This window comes from Zeus faber, assembly GCF_960531495.2.
Source record: "Zeus faber genome assembly, chromosome: 1".
Taxonomy (NCBI): domain Eukaryota; kingdom Metazoa; phylum Chordata; class Actinopteri; order Zeiformes; family Zeidae; genus Zeus; species Zeus faber.
The window spans coordinates 50305353-50326616 of NC_137193.1; the positions used below are offsets into that span (position 1 = coordinate 50305353).

At 43.3% G+C, this 21264-nt stretch overlaps 1 protein-coding gene across 1 annotated transcript; it reads right to left on the reverse strand.

Moving 5' to 3' along the window:
* Positions 1 to 1199: 1199 nt before the first annotated feature.
* On the reverse strand, positions 1200 to 19442 carry nmur1a (neuromedin U receptor 1a; the record flags this gene model as incomplete). The annotated part of the gene is made up of 7 exons (XM_079997219.1): positions 1200 to 1588; positions 6999 to 7890; positions 15689 to 15746; positions 15962 to 16039; positions 16946 to 17083; positions 19124 to 19218; positions 19308 to 19442. 7 exons carry the CDS (start codon positions 19440 to 19442, stop codon positions 1200 to 1202), a joined length of 1785 nt encoding a protein of 594 aa, XP_079853345.1.
* Positions 19443 to 21264: the final 1822 nt, after the last annotated feature.

A 21264-nucleotide genomic window follows, 5' to 3' on the forward strand; every position in this document is an offset into this window, starting at 1 on the left:
TCATAGCGACACCTCGGAGCAGGATATGCAGCATGTTGGCGCTGTGCTTGAGTCCCTGAGACGGGCTGGGGTCACCGCCAACCCAAAGAAATGTGCCGTGGGACGGTGGGAGGGACGATGTCTGGGGTACCACTTGGGTGAAGGCCTGGTCCAACCTCAGTTTGATAAAACCGCTGCGGTCGCAAACACGCCAAGACCCGAGACCAAGAAGGAGGTGAAGCAGTTCTTGGCCATCTACTATAGGAAGTTTGTCCCCGACTTTTCAGAGCTAACCAGCCCCTTGTCCGACTTAACTCGAAAGGGTGCTCCAGATCCAGTCCAGTGGTCGGAGAAGTGCCAGTGGGTGTTTGCGAGGGTAAAGTCAGCTCTCTGTGGGAAGCCAGTGCTGTTTAACCCTAACTTCTCTCTCCCTTTCTGTCTTAATTTTCGCACATAAATACTCAAGTGCCGATATAAATACATTTAATTTCCCAACATAAAGTCATTTTCACAGTTGTTTTTCAATGTTTTCTGAGATTCAGTTGTTTTTTGACAGTAATAAATTATATTTAATATTATATTTGACAGTAATATCTGAAAAGCTTGGCAGATCTTTTTAAAATCTGATTTAAATACAGGTTAAGATACCCGGAATAGAATTGTAAACTGGAATGTTGCAATTCAAATTAATTATGTACAAATTTGGAATACAGGGTTGTATTAAAACAAAATAAACATATATATTTTTTAATACAACCCTGTATTTCAAATATTTTTTAATAAGAAGTTAACAAGAGAATCTGACCATTTTGCCGCATCTGTATAATTTTGTTAAGACTCAGTCTGTTTAAATAGTTGAAATAGCTGCTGTTCATATTCAGGAAAAGTGGGCCTACGTGGGCCCTGGAGGTTCTAGTGTTTACAATTATGAAAATGTTTTGATTTGATAGCATCCACATATTATACATTTTCAAAGAAAGGGTGCATGATGGCCACTTCATTCACTGTCACCAACAAGTTAGAATCCATAATGGAATTTTTGTCCTTCATTTCGATGCTAGACCACCATCGATGCTGATAAACATCGGGGACATGCTGCTGCAGATTTCACGTTGACAAGCATCTTCAGGTTGGTGGAACCCAACTGATGGTAGCCAAATTAAATAGATCATAAATCATCCTTTGTCCTGGCCATACAATGGGTTTGCCATGACTGTGTTTCAACATGCAAAGTTGGTCTCGTCCTTCTTCTCACTGTAGATGCTCTCGTCCCCTTCGCCCTCGGCTGCTGCAGTTCCATTGCTGGGCGGGGCGTCGCTAATGGTGCTCCGGAGCGTCGCTCTGGTAGTGCTCAGCAGGTGCTTCCTGGGGGCCGGGCGGCGGGGCCAGTGGCACATCACCTCCTTGAACATCTCCCTGAAGCGTGTGGACATCAGGTTGTACAGGATGGGGTTGACGGCCGAGCTGAGGTAGAAGAGCACGCCCGAAATGATGTGCACGTACCGGAAAGTCTCCAGGTGCTCGTCTGTCCAGTTGCTGATAAAGCTCCACATCAAGCGGTCTGAGTGAAACGGTGCCCAGCAGAGGCCAAAGACCACCACCAGCACGACTGGAGGAGAAGAAGAAAGAGAGAGACAGAGGAGATGAAGAGAGATAGTGTATGGAAGTGCGTTAGGTTTTCAGAAAGATTACATCATACTCCCTTCACCACTTACACTCCTGGATAATGCTCTGTATGTTGGTATTTCACTTGGCCAGCGTTGGGTTCATAGTTGAGGAAGCATCTTGAAAGAACTCATTCTGATTAGCAATTCAGTTAGTCAAGTAGTGAAATCAATCGGTAAATATTATTACATGGCTCTGCGGAACACTCAATTCTGATTGGTCGATAACACGTCTACCACGGAGACATGGTAGACATGGATTCACAGCCTGGATTCACAGCCTTCATATCTCTCTGCTCTTGCTAATGCTAACATTAGCTAGCCATCATCTTGTGATGCTAAATTAAAATGGAAGACTGAAAGGGATACATATCAGTACATTGTTTCGGCATATTACGGTGGCACGGTGGCGCAGTGCATTGCACTGCTGCCTCACAGCAAGAAGGTCCTGGGTTCGATTCCCGCCTGGGGCGCTGTTGGCACCGTGCTCCGGCGGGTTATCTCCCAAATAGGAGCCTTTCTGTGTGGAGTTTGCATGTTCTCCCCGCGCTCACATGGGGTTTCCTCCACCTCACGTCAGTAAGGACCCCCACCAAAAACATGCACCCATCATCGTCTGACCAGCGATGGACATTTATCACCTGGTCCCCGGGCGCGTCCACGTATGCTGCCCACTGCTCCTGGCTGTGCCCCCCGAGGAAGGACAAGCCAAGGATGGGTCAAAAGCAGAGAATCCATTTCGCCGGCCACCATCAAAAAAGCATGTGTGTGTGTGTGTGTGCAAAAATGTGTTGTAGTGTGGTGTGTTGCGTGATAAATAAAGACTGTTTCTTTCTTTTCAAAGTTTTTTCTAATAGGTGTAACACTGTGTGTTGTTGTTGACTATTTTTCTTGGCAAAAGCTCTTCAACATAGGCATAGATGTTATGAAAACATTTTGAATCAACATTGCATCTCAATCAGTGATGGATAGGCCATCTTGCAATTGGGCAAATGCCAAAAGGACCACCCTACAATCGGTCGGCCCAGCCCAAGTAGACTGCACAGACCCTTGGCCTGTTGGGTGGGCCCAAATCATTGTATTCACATAATAATTTGTTTGCGCACTGATACAATATCATCTTTAAAGCATTACAGTACCTCCTATCAATGCACTCAATTGTATATATACCACCTAAGTCACATAGGATTTACAGTCATGGTTGCTAGTAAATTGACAACTATTTGAGTCATGACTCATATAAAAACATTAAATTAATGAAATCTTTTTGAAATGTTGTGTTGCATGAGTAGTTTTTTCTATTTGCACGCTCACGTTACAACATGCAGATGCACGAGTGAATCGCCTCCAAATGTATGCCGGGTAATACATGCTGCGACATCAACAACTGCAAAAATAATCCATACGTCATCATCTATCACTTGTCAATAGTTTCTGACTGTCGTGACTGCCGAGCGTTCATTCCCCAAACTAAAACTGATTAAAAACTATCTGAGAAGCAGATCGGGTGTATTGGCCAAATTATCAATTGAAAATGACGGGGCAAAGATAATGGACTAAGGGCGCATTAGGGATGACTTCAGATTCACAGTGGGTAGCATGATCGCTGTAACAGCGATCACAACCTGTCAGGGATGCTGCGGTTGTGCGCCCTGTCGTGCATGATTTGTGCTGTGCAGGCAGGCACTCATTGTAGTGTTATTTTGAAATAAGCTTTCCTTTACAGTACATAAATAAAGACATTTCAACCATAAATTGATGCAGAAAAGGCACAAATTGGTGCATAAAAATTCTGCAGAATGCAGGAAATTGAAAAGAAAAGTGTTTAATGCTCAAAAACCCAGATGCACATTTTCGCAAAATAAGACCCTGTTGGAGGTTCTTCTGCGATAATGACTGGCTGGCTGCATATTATCTCGTTGTGGTGAGGGGATGGTGTGGTGAGTAGCCACACCTGACCTGGATCTAGGTGATTGGGATCAGGGTGGCTGCATACCTGTCGCTCGTTGGTTGGGCTAACGAGCAGAAGGTTAAAACCCCAATTCCCACACACACTCAGGATAGGAGCCTGTGTTATGACATGTTGTCTCTGCTCCTGGGCTAATTCTAGCTAGCCCACTCTCTACAATAAACTGGTGTTTACAACCCCCTGTCTTATGTGTCTCTATGCCGGAAGGCCCTGAAAACATCACTTGGATGGTGACACTGCCACACTCATACTCGTATCGTATTTGTTATAATTATGCACGTTTACTTATGAGACCCACAAGATTAAGCCATTCTTCTGTGACTACACAGTGAGCAACTGGGACGGATCAAATGACGCAATTCCTGATTGCTAAATAGCTGTTTATTAAGGAATAAGAAGGTTTTGCGTTTGAGAAGGATTTTTTTGGTGCAATTTTGCACTTGCTGTGAAGATTTCCCCTCTGCTGGCACAAGCACAAGTAACCATGACTTTGATGCTACTACCTCAAAGCCTAAAAGCAAGCCTGGTAAGGGAAAGCTTGTGACATTTGGGATGCGTTAGAGCAAGGGCCATAGGGGCGACCAGAAGATGATGTCAACTAATGTCACACAGTTGGCATTTGACATTTGCCACGGCCCACGGCTATGTTATTCAAGGGGTTATATATTGTATATAACACCGATATTGGACCATGTACACCAGCACTGAGAGCTTTACAAAATACTGTGGAAACTGTATTATAAAAATGTCCAGAAACTCCTGAGTGTGTGTGTGTGTGTGTGTGTGTGTGTGTGTGTGTGTGTGCTGCGATATAGAGTGTCCTGCGATACTGAGTGGGACTGAGTTCAAGTAGAAACTGTATGTTTGAGAAGCATGGTCCTGACAGTCTGTAAATCGACAGAATGTACCCATGGATCAGGAAAACATAGGATGTAATTCACCTTTGTGGCCGCCGTTCGCTACGAGATAACCTCCCCCCTACCCACCTCCATCTCTTAACCCTCCTTGTGAGCTGTCACATCGAATGCATGTTTCTCTCAGACAGAAAGGAAGAAGAGATGGGCTAATTCAGGGGTGTTCCTCATGTCATCTTGCATTGGAGGGAGCTTGTCCAAAACAATGTTGGGTGGTATTTATGAAGGAATGCATTATGTGAACTCCAGGGGAAACAAGCAAGGTATGTTGATGTTTGACAAATTGGATAGGGCTTTTATCAAATAATCCAAAACTATATCTACCCCTTGCTGTGACTTTCCTTTGATTTCCACAAAATTCATTCGATTAGCTTGAGTGCCTGATTATACATCCAAATATTTCCACATCAAGTACACCACTGAGATCTGAATAAAATCAAGGACGCCACTTTTCTTAAGAAACTTTCATCTGAGGACATGCACTCTCTGGATAATGTTATAAACCTTAATATAAAGAGTATACATATAGAGTGGTACTCGCACATCATCTCATAGCATAGCTTACTTTGAATGAGCCAAATGAAAGGTTTTCTCCAGGGGAGCCGGTGGAAAAATGTTTTTCTGGCCCCAATGTGAATCCTATAACACAACAGAATTCTACTAAAAAATATATAAAAGGAAAAGATTTCTGTATTTGGTACCTTGACATTACTTACTGGGCCAAGTCTTCATAACGGCACACTGAAGTCCCGGAGCCTAAATATAAGGCACTTATATTATAGTTTTAATTTTTTTTTCATATATAATGCATGTATACATATACTTTCAAGACCATGTCCCTGCTGTTAGAGCTGCTGCAATTAATAATTATTATTATTAATTATATTCAATTACAGTATAATGTATATTATTATAATTTTTATTATTATTATTATTATTATTATTATTCATAATAATAATATCACTGCTACTATTACTACTACTACTACTACTACTACTACTACTACTACTACTAATAATAATAATAATAATTATATAATATATTAATTATTGAACTTCTGCAATCACATGTTTCCACATAAATTTAAGATAATTTTGAGACAATGTCCCAATAAATAGAATGTAAATTATGTGAGTTTCCATCAGCTGATGGGAGACAAATTAACCTTCTACTGAAAATTTCGGTAGAAGGTAAATTTGTGAAAAAACATTTAATGTTTTATGTTCCAATGCTGCATATCAATGAATAGTTGTTCTGCAATAGGTAGATATGTATAATTACGCATAAAATGGAAAAAAAGGACAATTTAATTATTTATCGCAGGAACAGAAATGACAACCAGGACTATATTTTATTAGGATTTTTTTTTTTTCATTAATAATTATTATTATAAAAAATATGAAATCTCTATTACGGCTCAACAATGCAATTTTTCATATAAATGCCTGTTTTAGCGCCACACTCCAAAATGTAAGATCTACATAAAATTTCACCCTATTTTCAACGTATCAATGAATAATCAGAATAATGTGTTTTAGGATCATTGAAAAGAACGGTGTTAAGCAGTTTTTATTTTGTACTAAACGGCTTTAGAATGTTAGGTGGGTTGGGGGAGGAATTTTACCACTGGAACATTAAAAATACCAGTTCTGCTTGGAAAGAACCTAACAAAAAAAAATGTTTTGAAGCAGTAGTTGTGTTCACATCTGGGTGCTCTTTGGATGCATCAGCTGCGTCGATTAGATGCATTGAAGGACCAATTGCTGTGGTAACTGTTTCTTCTCAGGTCCTGGGTTCGATTCTGGCCTGGAGCACTGTTTGCACTGTGCTCTGGTTATCTCCCGATTAGGGTCCTTTCTGTGTGGAGTTTGCATGTTCTCCCCGTGCTCACATGGGGTTTTCTCCATGTAACATCAGTAAGGACCCCCACTAAAAACATGTAGAACATCTCTGGCAGTGGCTAGTTTGGCAGGAGCTGAACTAGAATGGAGAAGTAAGACAACTCCTTCCCTCCACTAGTCTGGGGGTCCACCTTGGACAAGTGACAGTACCCCCTTAGCCTCCCTGCCTTGGGTCACAGGCCGGGCAAGAAGACTGGCGACCCTTGCCTGTCCCTAGCCTCGAATGGACACTAGTCCCAAATTGGTGTTGGCCTCGCATCGCATCACATCGTTTCTTCTCAAGTGTCACTGTGAAAAGGCAAGTGTCTTCCAAGACGGCTATAAATTGGCTATTAAGTTGGCATTTTAGGGTATAGGACTCCCACGGTAACCAAAAACTAGGGTTAGCATCAGAAAATAACCTTCGTTAGATTGTGGAAGCTGAACCTTTTCAGATGTTTGACATTGATTCCATCATGGGCCCACTCTTTAGACCAGCCAGGCTATGATGAAACAACAGATCCAATGCTACCTGATTTGTGAATCCCATTTGAATAAGCAAACGTTAATAGCCTATTTTCTGATACTCACACAGCATCTTGGTGACCTGTCGACGGCGTTTTTTCTGCTGCTGCATGCGGACGTGAGAGAAGCTGTCCTGTCCCATGCCTGACTTTGCCTCCAGAACTTGGAGCATCTTCTCGCGCTTCAGCTGAAGGCCGATGAGCAGGTACAGCACGCTGATGGTGAGCATGGGCAACACAAAGAATAGCAAAGTGGTCACCTGGATAGTCAAGTTGTACACCCACCGTGGCTTCACGGGCATGCAAATGGCCGATTCAGGGATTCCCGGCAGGACGGCAATGCCATGTAGGCTGGTGTTGGGCACGGCGCACATCACTGAGACGCCCCACACGGCCAGGATCACCCTCTTGGCATGGGTGCGGGTCACCATGTACTTGGCCCGCAATGGGTGCACCACAGCAATGTAGCGCTCCACGCTCAGCGCCGTCACATTGAGGATGGAGGCGAAGCAGACCGTCTCGAACAGGAAGGTCTTGAAGAAGCACCCGCTCTTGCCCAACAGGAAGGGGTAGTTCTGCCACAGCTCATAGAGCTCCAGCGGCATGCCAAACAGCAGCAACAGCAGGTCAGACACTGCCAGGCTGAACAGGTAGTAGTTTGTGGGCGTCCACATCACCTTGTTGCGGGTGATGACCGTGCAGGTCAGCACGTTGCCCACGGCACCCACCAGGAAGATCACCAGGTAGGTGAGGCACACTGGAAGGAACTCTGGGGAGCGAAGAGGACCACGGTATTTCTCCAGACACTCTTCTTTGGACAAGCAGGCGTCCTCCAGCTCAACTCCGCTGACGTTCACACCGGACGTCAGGTTTATGCAGCGTACACCAGGAAGGCAGGTCCACCCTCTTTGGCCGGTGGTCAGATCAAAGGTACAGTTGTAGCTGGACATTGTGCTAAACTGCAAGGAGGAAGAAGATAAGAGAAGATAAGATAAGATTTAATAAATTATTCCCTGGAGGGGAATCCAGGTAAAACAGCAGCAAAAACAGTGCAGTAAAGAAAGAGATACAAATGAAAATGAGATTAAAAAAACAACACAAACAGTATGTAAACATCTATCTACACAAAGTTAACATAAAGTACCACTATGCTAACTGGTAGCATTATGCTAGCTACTGAGTAGTGAGCCCAATATGAGCCAGTGGCAGTCAGTCTACAGTAAGTACAAGTTACAGTCAGACATCACAAAAACAGCACACATTAATAAAAAAAAGTGGTATACAGTAATAACAAGGAGAAAATAAAGGCATCATCCGTCCTGTGGGTTGAAATACAGTATACCATTCTAAAATTACCTTTGTCTTAATAGTAAGCAAAAGGTAGTAAATGTAATCAGTCAACATCAATGTCTCAATTTATAGCTCTCAATGTCAAATCAATGATAATAATATAAATGGAACACAAAATCCTCCACCATTGTGACCATAATGTACAATTCCGTTTTTTCATCAAAGGCGAATGTCCCAATTTGGCACAAATTTTGGAAATATGGCCGTTGTCGTTGTAAGGTGAGGTGATGAAAATGCAAAATAATGACGAGACGATACTCGTGATGGGTAGGAAGCTGCCCCTGCTGATTTTCATTTCTCTCCACACCATCTCACAGACGACCAATAAAATACAAAAAAAGCCAATAAAGGCTTTAAGCTTACAGACAACAAACAAATGTCATTTTAAATAAATTGGGAGAGTTAGATCACTGTGGCGGGAAATGCAGAGTGCAACAGAGCCAGTAACTAGAAAACCTTTTGTGGCTCACTGGACCGTGTGGCAGAAAGCTTTAGGACGCATTTCCAGCGAAAATTCCCCAAGTCAATTCCTCAAATTGGTGAACAGTGTTTTTGGAAGACACCAGTGATAAAGGCAAAAGTTAATAGTGGCTGTGACTCCATCATTTGTGGAGCGTGACACCTTGGCCAGGGCAAAGATTTGTCACAGAATCGATAAATAGGAAAAATGTATGTGTGCTATTCAAGGAAGAACGAAAGCAGCGCCTTTGATGTGTAAACATGAAAGTCACGTCGGCTTGAAACACTTTTAAAGGGCGGGAATGGGGCAGGGATGAGCAAATGAATGATGAACTTTGTTCCGGGAGAAAGGCATCTTTGGATGTAAATGAAACACATAAGTTACATTTGACATGATGTCATGAAACAAGCATTTTTCAATTATGTTCATTTTTTTAATGGCATTTGGGTGTCAGATCACACACACAACACACGCACGCACGCACGCACGCACGCACGCACACACACACACACACACACTGGCAAAACCTCTTGTCAATTTAAGCGAAGACGATTTAAAGGGATATCAATGGAAGCTGATAGATTTTAATACATCTCATTATATATTTATTTATTATGGAGTTTCAATGGAGCAGTGTGCAAAATGTTTTCCTGATAGCAAAAGGGCCCAAGTCAATCAACGGTGTCAAATCGGAACCATTGTTGGGGCATTGCTTGTCTTTTCCATTTGAAAGGATGGCTAATTAGGGGGCATGGAAAACTCCTCCTTGTCTGAAATGTATAAAAAAATGTATACCTTCGCTAATGAGAAGCAGTGGTTATGCAAATTGTTATACTGTTTCCCTTTTAGAAGCAGATCTCTACAACTGCAGATAATGATTATAAATTCCATCATGTGAGCATTGTGCACATGGAACCAGCCTTCAATCGATGCAGAAAATGAGGACGAGCGTTCTTGCACTTGCCACTGCATTTGTTGTGTTGGGAAAGATTTGCATTCTGATGTCATTTCCCAGGCCATTTTCCACCACTGCCGCTGCTGCTGGTATTGATGGGTTGTTTGACAGCACAGCGTCTCCTGTCAAGGCATCCCACCGTCCCCGGTGTCCATCCTGTCTGGCTGTCTAACTTACAACAGTCTGCTCATGTTTGTTCCTGCTCATTGTTTGGTGCATGTAGTGCTGAACACATGGGGAGGAAACAGCAGGTTAGTTCTGGGGTTGGGACGTTGGGTCATGCGATTCTCAGAGATAGAAAGATGTACAGTGTCAGTCCTGGAACAAACAAAACATTATGTTTGTCATGTAGACTATGTATTAAACAGAATGGCATACTGGAGTTCAAAATCAGACAACAAAGCCATCCAAAATATTTCGGACCTCATGGATTTTGACCTTATTTAAAGTTGGCATTTTTTATTCTTTTATTTTTCTTTGGTATGGTATATCTCATTAAAATCACTTCCATTTACCTAACTGGACATTATTTGTTAAATGAATAAATGTCTCAAAAACAAGATAAACGTCAAATAATTAATAAACAACCAAATCATATAATTTTTTTTCTTAAGAATATTGTGGAAATTGTGGATTCCCTCTTACATTGTCTATAGAGTGGCGGTAGAGTAGATTAGAGGTAGAGTAGAGTAGAATAGAGTAGAGAAGAGTAGTGTCGAGGTAGAGTGGAAGTAAGGTAAAGTAGAGGTAAAGGGAGAGTAGAGTAGAGGTAGAGTAGAGTACAGGTAGAGTGCAATATAGGTACAGCTAATTTAAAGGTACAGTTGAATGGTGTACAGGTAGAGTAGAAGTACAGTATAGGTAGAGGTAGAGTAGAGTACAGTACAGGTAGATGTGGACATGTTGAGTGGAGGAGTAGAGATAGAGTAAGGTAGAGGTAGAGTAGAGAGGCAGAGTAGAGTAGAAGTAGTATAGCATAGAGGTAGAGTAGAGTTACAATAGAGTTGAGGTACTTTAAAGTAGAGGAAGAGCAGAATACAGGTATAGTAGAGGTACATTTAAATTGAAATAGAGTAGGGAGGTAGAGTGTAGGTAGTAGAGTCGAGGTAGACATAGAGTACAGGTAGAGTATAGGTAGAGATACAGTAGGGCTACAAGAGAATACAGGTAGAGTAGAGTACAGGTAGAGTAAAGGTACAGTAGAGTAGATGTATAATAGAGGGAGAGCAGAGTTACAATGGAGTAGAGGAACAGTAAAGTAGAAAGGTAGAGTAGTATACAGGTAGAAGTAAAGTAAAGGTAGATCTGTTCCAGGGAATTGCAATTTCCACATGGTAATCAGCATTTTATCAACATTAAAATCATCAAATAACATTTGTCACATTTTGATAATGTCCTCATTAGATTGGGTTGAGTTGAAGATTCAATCCAACAACAATAATGCATTTCTTCTTGGTTTTGCTATAGTATTACAGTTTGCCATGAACAAATAGATAATCAAGATATGCAAACAGACATTATCATAAATGTATTGTAGCGTGTTGGGGATTAGAGGGGGGCGGAGATTTCCCAGCATGCTTTGTTTGTGTGTTTTGGGGTTTTCAGGGAAGGGGACTGTTTAATGTAATGTTAATTGTTACGTAATGTTAATTGTTATGCCGTTGTTAGTGTTAGTTAGCCATGTTACATGTGTTATGATAGATTGTAATTACTTTTATGTGTTAAGATTGTTGCACCAGGAGCGAGAGTGTTTATGCTATTAGTGACGTGCCTGCCGTGTTAATAGGGTAGTGCACGGTAGTTTGTTGTTACCAAGAGTGCTGAGCACTCTTGGTAACAAAAAAAAAAAAAAAAAAAAAATATTTTTGTTTGAGGAATGAAATCTGCTTGCTTGAAGAAGCCTTTGTTTGCTATGGTATGGTGAATACCAAATGATATTGCAATACAAGGCACCAGCCTTCCTAGTCTGAGCTGGTTTGATAAAGCAATTTATGCAGGAGGCTGGGTCCTCCCTGCCTGCCATGGTGTGGCTGTGGCTCAGGAAAGACATACATTGATCATACCCATCTTCTGGGGCATTCGCACTCCACAGCCTGCACAGGAGTGAACCTCTGCTAATTCCATCTGTCTTTTTTTTTTTTCCATACTATATATTGATATATGTATTTATCTTACACACACACATACTGTGTGTGTGTGTCTGTGTGTGTGTATGTATGTATATATATATATATATATATATATATATATATATATATATATACATACATACATACATACATACATACATACACACACACACACACACACACACACACACACACACATATATATATATATATATATATATATATACATACATACATACATACATACATACATACACACACACACACACACACACACACAGATGGTCTCTTTATTTTTTTCCAACTGAAGTGGAAATTTGAAGAGAAGCCTAGTCCGTGGTTTCACACCCAACAATGCTGGATTCCACCCCGAAGTTCCACCCAGACGTGGAAGCGGGCACCGCAATGCAATACACCTTTTGTGTACTTGATGACTGCCAGAGCCTCAATAACATATAAACAAAAGGGGACAGAAATCCATGAGCCACACTCCAGTTCTCCTCTAGACTGGGCAGTGGATATAACTGTCTATCGTGAGTTGATCCCTTGTATCCCTCTTTGCTTTTACTGTGTTTGTTTTTCCGTTACACTTTTGTTTGGACCCACGTCTTGGACTGCTCAGTGGAGATCAACATATCAACAGTGATCATGCACACCTCTGCCTTATATATCCGTGCGTGCCAGTACTATTGGGGTGTCTTAAATCACTATCCACGTCATCTGTCAGGTGGGGAAATTCTCCAATAAATATGGAATATGTAGCTGTTTGGAGAGATCTCAATATGATAGAGAACCACAGAATCTGTCCATATTTGACGATTGAATAACTTGAGCAGAATAAATCAATCATAAGTTGTGTTGGCCTACATTGGTTTTTGAATCATTCCTAATTTAATTTTGGAAACAAATTATCACCTTTATATCTGTTGATCCTTCTGCAACGCCAAAAGCCACATATGCTAAGAGGCTAAATCAAGGCTGGGCAAACTTGCTGGCTCAGGGGCCACATTTACTTTTAAAATTTGACAGACGGGCCGGGTCAGCACAAGATGCATACATATCAAACATAAACAGAAAAAAAGCATTATAGTGTTAATACACTTACCTTTTAGTGGGAACAGTGTTGTTGATCAACCATTTTTGCCAGTGCATCCAAGTCTGGTGTTAGTTTTGTTTTGGCAATTTTCAGAACAGTTCTGAGGTGTTCATCACTCAACTGGGATCTGTGGGGTGCTTTGTTGGTGTCCATCACACTCAAAGTCTGTTCACACACATACGTAGAGCCAAACATCCTCTGCGCCATCTTCTGGATGTTTGGAAATTCGCTGCGCTTGATGAAGCATAAAACTCATCCAGTTTAAGAGAGTTGAACCTTTAAGATGGTGTCACATTGGAGATCAATCAGTTCCAACTGCAACTCCTGTGGCGCCGTTTCAGGGTCTTGTGAGAAGGAACATGACACCAGCTGAAGTGACTTGTCAATTTTTCCAAAATCAGAGAACCAACGGCAGAATTCTTCATGCAAGTCATCCAGTGATTTCCTGTATTTTTTCGCATGTTGCGGGTCCTCTTTCAACGTAGCCAGTGTGGGGAAATGAGCGGATGACTTGTTTGACATTTGCTTTGAGAGTAAAGCTAGCTTGGTTTTGAAGGCTCTGACGTTTGTATGCATTTCATGCACAAACTGGTCTTTCCCTTGTAGCTTCACGTTCAGCTCATTCATGTGTGTCAGTATGTCCACAGCAAAAGGTAAATCACAAATCCAATCTGTGTCGCTCAGGAAACTTGTCAGCGTTCTCAAGTAGCTCCAAAAATGAGATAATCTCCTGTTTGAGCTCCCACACTCGTTGACATACTTTCCCCAAACTTAACCAGCAGACATTAGAATGGTAAAGCAAGTCCCTGTGATCAGAGTCAGTTTCTTCAAGAAACGTAATAAACTGACTCTGGTGAAGTCCCCTCGCTCGAATAAAGTTAAGGAGTTTTACATCTGGCTTCACCACGTGGTCAAGCTGCAATCTGGATTTACACAGTGCTTCCTGGTGAATTATGCAGTGTAGGAAAATTACCTCCTGCTCAGGGTTTTCCTCTTTCACCCTCCCCTGGATTCTTTTGAGCAGTCCGACCTTTTTTCCTGTCAGATTTGGCGATCCATCTGTGGTAACGTTGGCGAGCGTACTCCAAGGTAGCTTGTGCCTCTTGATGACCGCCGACACACTGTCATACAAGTCCTCTTCCCGTGTTTTCCCTTTTAAGGATTCCACGGCAAAAAACTCCTCCGTTATCTCAAAATTGTCATTAATCCCTCTGATAAAAATTAAAAGCTGAGCGGTGTCCTTTATGTCATTACTTTCGTCCAGTGCCAAAGAATAGAATGTAAATGACTTCGCTTTTTTGTTTAACTTGCGAGCTAAGTCTTCGTCAATTAATTCAACACGGCGAGTCACTGGCCTGCATGATAAGCTAGTTTTTTCAAATCTGTTCTTGCTCTCAGGACACAAGATACCTGCTGTCTCTACCATGCGCTCTTTGAGAAACTTCCCTTCGGAGAAAGGCTGCTGGCTTTTGCTAATTTGAATGCCAGCAAATAACTTGCCTTCGTGCTTGATTCTTGGATGGCAGTTTGTCGGATAAAGGTGTTTTGCTGAGCCTGCAAGCCAGCTGCCAACCTCTGAGCGGTAGCCGTCCGTTCTTGCGTTGATTGGTTGTTAGTGTAATTAGCATGCTTGGTAGAAAAGTGACGGCTGATGTTGTATTCCTTTAAAACCGCAATTTTTTCCTGGCAAATAAGACCTGCAGCCTTTGACCGGACTTCAGTAAAAAAATGTTTTAGTTGTCCATTCCTTATTAAACACTCGGCACTCACTGTGGGCTTTTCTTTTCTTTGGCCCACTCATTGTTGCAGATGGGTTCAGAGTAGTAGCAGAGTAATAACAAAGAGTAGCTCGGGCGCCGCAAAATCAAGTCACTGCGCCTAATGCGCCACCTGGTGTAAACGCCAGGCATTACAGGTCAAGGTGAAATGAATGCAGTCATAATAATGAAATCTGTACCAGGCCGGAATAAAAAGACCAACGGGCCGGATGTGGCCCGCGGGCCGTAGTTTGCCCACCCCTGGGCTAAATCAATCACTGTAGACTGTGATTCCGGAGGACAAATTCAATGTCCAGTTTATCCTTGATGTTCTCAATCATATCGGGAGTATCTCTCAACTCCATTACGGAGAGAAAGTCTCTTCACTCAGAGACCGAAGGTTCAGAATCAGAATCATAATCAGAATTTGGGGGCGGGCGAGGGTCGTTTTCAGTGTGGGCCACCGGGCCTTGTTGATGAGGCCAGTTTCAGACAGGATTTAACTGTTCTTGTGGCGAGAGGTTTTGGCCTTGTTGGACCGAAGCCTCCTGCCAGAGGGAAGTGTTTCAAACTGTTTGTGACCGGGGTGAGAGGGATCAGCCACAATCTTACCTGCATGCCTCAGGGTCCTGGAGGCGTAGAGGTCCTGGAAAGACGGTAGATCACCCTCTCAGGAGAGCTGCAGTCTGCCCTTGTCCTTGGTGGTTGCAGCAGCGTACCAGATGGGGATGGAGGAGGAGAGAATGGCCTCAATGATGGAGGTGCAGAAGTGCACCATCATCATCATCAGCTCAGGCAGGTTGAACTTCCTCAGCTACCGCAGGAAGTACGTCCTCTGCTGGGCTTTCTTGATGATGGAGCTGATGTTCAGCTCCCACTTGTGTCCTGGGAGATGATGGCTGCCAGGTGGAGCAGGATTCCACAGAGTCGACTGCAGAGTCACACAGGGTGATGGGGGTGAGGGGGGCTGCATTCCCCCTTAAATCCACAACCAAATCCACTGCCTTCACAGTGTTGAGCTGCAGGTTGTTCTGCTTGCACCAAGTCACCAGATAGTCAAGCTCCCACCTGTAGGCAGACTCAATGAGGGTGTGGTGTCATCCGCAAATTTCAGGAGCTTGACGGGCTGGTGGCTGGAGGTGCAGCTGTAAATGTACAGGGAGAAGAGCAGAGGAGAAAGAACGCAGCCTTGAGGGGAACCGATGCTGATGGTCCGGGAGTCAGAGAAGTGTTTTCCCAGCTTCACATGCTGCTTCCTGTCAGACAGAAAGTCTGTGATCCACCTGCAGCTGTAGTCAGGCACGCACAGCTGGGAGAGCTTGTCCTGCAGAAGAGCCAGGATGATTGTGTTCAAGGCGGAGCTGAAATCCACAAACAGGATCCGCCATATGTTCCTGAGGAGTCCAGGTGCTGAAGGATGAAGTGGAGAGCCAAGTTTACTGCATCGTCTACTGACCTGCTACTCTGTAAGTGAACTGCAGGGGGTCCAGGAGGGGGTCTGTGATGGATTTGAGGTGGGAAAGCACAAGGCGTTTAAAAGATTTCATCACCACAGAGGTTTCTCTTTGGTTGGTCTAACGAACAACAGGTAAAACCCAGATCCCCACACAAACTCGAGAGAAAGGGGAGCCCTGGGGGGGAGTAGGCTTCCCATAGGTAAGTATTCCCATTAATCATCAATGGCGCGTGCGTCCTCGGTTATAATCCTCTCCTAAAGTCCACAGCTCCTTAGTTTTGGTGACGTTTAGGAGGAGGCCGTTGTCCCGACACCAGAGTGACAGGTCAGCCACCACCTCACGGTAGGCCTTCTCGTCGTCGTCATCAGTGATCAGGCCCACCACGACAGTGTTGTTAGAAAACTTGATGATGGTGTTGGAGCTGGACCTGGCCACAGTCATGTCTGTACAGGTAGTACAGTAGGGGGCTGAGGATGCAGCTCTGGGGGGGATCATGTGTTAAGGGTGAGGGTGCTGGTTCTGAATGTGTGCCTCCCCACCCTAACCACCTGGGGAGGATGTCCAGGATCCAGGCACACAACAGAATGTTCAGTCCTAGCTCCAGCAGCTTGACAGCCAGTCTGGTGGGGACTATGGTGTTGAAAGCTGAATTGTAGTCAATAAACAGCAATCTCACATGGCCATCCTTCTGGCCATCTAGGTGGGTGAGTGTCTTCCGTGGATCTGTTCCGTCGGTATGCAAACTGCAGTGGGTCAATGGTGCAGGGGAGGGAGGCGCAGATGTAATCCTTAAGCCGCCCAACGGAGTACTTCGTGACCATCGAGGGGAGGGCCACCGGACGGTAGTCATTCAAGCAGGCTGGAGGGGCTTTCTTCGGCACAGTGATGATGATGGACCTCTTGAAGCAGGACGGGGCCACCAACTCGGCCAGGGACACATTGAATAACCTAGTGAGCGGGGGGGGGGTGGCTGCCCTTGTTGTTAGTAATAGTCCGCAACCCCCGATTTCACGACCTGTCTGTGTGGAACCCAGGGAGAAGGACTCGGCTGGATGTATGGCGTGGTCAGGCACCAGCGGGTTCAGCCATGTCTCCGTCAGGCAGAGGATGAAACAGTTTCTTGTGTCCTGTCAGGAATCTAATCCTCGTCCGAAAATCATCCATCATATTTCCAGGGACTGGACATGGGCAAGAAGGATGCTGGGCAGAGATGGACGGTAAGGTTGCGTTCTCAGTCTGATCCAAATGCTACCTCACTTTCTGTGGTGCTTCCTCCAGCGGTGCTGCTGTGGAACTGCGACTGGAACGAGTTACTTAGATGACCACAATTTGTTTTACAAAGAGGCTTCATTTCACAATTAATAAAAAAATCCAAATTTATTTTCATTTAATTTTATTTTTATTTTCTATTTTTATTTAAACATGTATTTATATGTATTGTGTGTATTTTCAACGTATTATGATATTTAATAATAACCCCTATTAATACTAATAATATTATTCATATATTATAAATAACCTCTATTGTTATTGTTTGGTGAAAAATTCTCGTAATTTTTAAGTCTAAAACTATCTGTAACACCAACTTTGGCAAAACACACAAACACAGTTTACATCTTGTAATGTCCGTGCTGTCATAAAGACTTTGTGGTTGAAGTTTAATCTAAATCGATCCACATACAGTACGGAGCAGATATTAACGAAAAACCGACCAAATTTAGATTGACATTACAGAGACTGGCCTATGCATTTCACGACAAAATATGTCCAGCCCGGCTAAAACTATCTGGAAGACATACTTCACCAGACAATGAGAATGAGACAATGAGAATGTATGGGACCCCACTTGGTCCAGGGGCTGAGCTACATCTTGCCTTTCCCACTCCAGGAGATTGTGAGGAAGGCAAGATCTAGCTCAGGCTCTGAACCAAGTGGGCTCCCATACAAGGTTTACAAGTACTGCCCATTGCTCCAAAAGTGACTCTGGAAGATCCTGAGAGTCATCTGGAGGAGAGGGAAGGTGGGGCAGCAGTGGAGATGTGCTGAAGAGTCTGGATCCCTAAAGAGGCAGACTCAAAGAAGATCGACCAGTTCAGAATCATTTCACTGCTTAGCGTAGAAGGAAAGATTTTCTTCAGCATAGTAGTAAGGCGGCTGTCTGACTTCCTTTCCAACAACAACTACATAGACACATCGGTGCAAAAGGGGGGGATCTCTGGAGTTCCTGGGTGTCTAGAACCCACTGGAGTGGTGACGCAGCTCATCCGGGAACCCTGCGAGAACAAGGGAGACCTCACAGTGCTGTGGTTAGACCTAGCCAATGCGTATGGATCCATCCCCCACAAACTGGTCGAGACCACCATGAGCAAACACCATGTGCCACACCATGTTGCAGACCTGATCCTGGATTATTACGACCAGTTCAGGATGAGAGTCTCAGCCGGAGCAGCAACATCAGAGTGGCACAAGATGGAGGTTGGGATAATAACAGGCTGCACCATCTCGGTAACCTTGTTCGCCCTTGCAATGAACATGCTTGTCAAGTCAGCTGAGCCAGAGGGCCGGGGCCCCCGGAGCCAATCAGGAATCCACCAGCCACCAATCAGGGCCTTCATGGATGACCTGACATTCACCACAGAGTCTGTGCCAGGAAGCAGATGGATCCTGCAAAGGCTAGAAAAGCTTATCCGGTGGGTGCGTATGAGCTTCAAACCAGCCAAGTCCAGATCACTAGTGGTGAAGAATTCAAGGTCACCGACAGGTTCCGATTTTACATCAAAGGGAAGCAAATACCAATTATCTCTGAGAAGCCGGTGAAGAGCTTGGGCAAGGTGTTCGTCAGCAGCCTCAAGGACTCCTCATCTGTTCAGTCCAGCTGCCTGGAACTGGATAGCTGGCTAAGATCAGTTGACAAATCCGGGCTCCCAGGCAAGTTCACAGCGTGGATATATCAGCATGGTATTCTGCCAAGGATACTATGGCCGCTACTTGTCTATGTCTACCGTGAAGACCTTGGAGAGGAAGGTCTGCAGCTGTCTCAGGAGATGGTTGAGGTTGCCTAGAAGCCTCAGCAACATCACCCTCTACGGGAACAGCACAAAACTCTGGTTGCCCCTAAAGTCTCTGAAAGAAGAGTTCCAAGGTTACACAGACTCGAGAGGTGCTGATGTACAGAGACTCTAGAGACCCAAAGGTGGCTCAGGCTGGAGTGGTGGTGAAGACTGGAAGGAAGTGGAGTTCCCAGGCTGCTGTGCTGGATGCTGAGTCCCGACTGCGCCCCAAAGATCTGGTGGGCATGGTTGCCCATATTGGGACTGTTCCCAACACCTCGGCATAAGGAGTGCAAGGGCAAGGGGAAGGAGAAGGAGGTGGTGAGGGCTGCACTGAAGGAAGGAAGATCCAGCAGAGCGGCTGGCTTGAGGCAACCAGGTGCCTGGATAAGGTGGGAGCAGGCCGTAGACCGGAAAGTCACTTGGACGGACCTCTTACCGGGTAGATGTCAGTAGATCTGTTAGATTGATATTTTTAATCTGTGGTCCCCATTACTCTGCTCAATTAATGAAAAATACAATGAAATGTAATCCACAAAAACTCATACAATCCACTGGAATGTGGGATTGAATGATGCGTTCAACATCCAGTGAGGCGTCGGAAAAATAGAAGCCGTGCAGTGGTTATTAATCACAGAAATACCACAACGTTTTTGATATATCTTGGTAGGGCTGGTCCGATTAATTGATCTAGATCATTTTCACGATAAAATCTTCCATGATTACGATGATAAATTTATGAGATATATTTTCGATACAGTTCTATACAGAGTCTGTTTTCCTCTATCTACGAAGACACAACACAGACAGCCAATCCTACGCAGAGAAACAACCATGTCACGCGAACAACAAACCGTACAGAACAGAGAAACAGCCACGTGACATAAACAGCCAATTGCACAAAGCAGAGAAACGGTGCTTCCTCCGCTCTCCGGTTGGCAGTGCACAATGGGAATGAGGCCCCCCGGAGCTGATGCAGCGCATCTTCCTCATACAATAACTAGAAAAAGAACTCGCTCCCAACCTGAGACCGGTGTGGCTCCCGCAATAGGAGAGCTATTGAAGAAAGAATCAACGATTTTCGGGACATCTGGTCTGACACTCCAAATGTCCCCGCATATAATCACAGAGCATATAATCACAATAACATACAACAAGGTAAGTTATTTAAACTGACAAAATTTGGTTTAAAGTAAAGAGTAAATGGCTGTTTTGATGAAACGTCATGTATAAACAGTTTCCTACAACTAAACGTAGGAGATTTAAATGAAAAGGCAGAAAATGTTGAGTATTGACAAGTTTTTCCATAATAATTCTAATGCCAAATTGATATTAAAGTTCCATAAATGTTAGTAATCTTAGTAATCTATTAAACTGAATTTTACAATTGTAGATTATTAATAGAAAAAATACAATAAAGTACTAATTAAAACTAACATTTATTTATTACATTTTTAAAATAAAATCTATTTATTATTATTGTTATGTAAAGTAATTATAATGTTTGTTTTTGTTGTTGTTTTAGATGCTGAAAAATAACCGAAAGTTTGCGTTGGCATATTTGAGAATACATAACAAGTGGTATAAGGATATAGAATTGAACAATGAATGGAATAATCCTGTTTCCAAAATTGAAGAACCAAAAAACACAAACAACAATCAATCAATCAATCAACAATGAATCTATGTGCATTGATAAAATTGAGAATGCAGATTTAATTTCAGAAGATGAAATATTAATGAAACATTATCTGATAAACAACAACATGGAATGTTTATGGACACATGTTTCAAACCAGTTGATATTGTACAGGAAGAATTAGACCAGCACTTTGATAACATTTTGTATTTAACAAGAGCAGAAGGGAACAACCCTGTATAATTATTGGCATTGGTTTGAAATGAAGCAAAATGTTTCCCAGTTCTTTTCCCAAACAACAATTGTAACGTTTCATACGTGTTGTCGTCCAAGTCAGATTCACACCGATCTACATTTGTATCAGGAAATATTGATAAACCTTTACAAACTCACTGAAAATGAAGGTACATTGGCGTTACATTGAGAACACAGTCACTTTG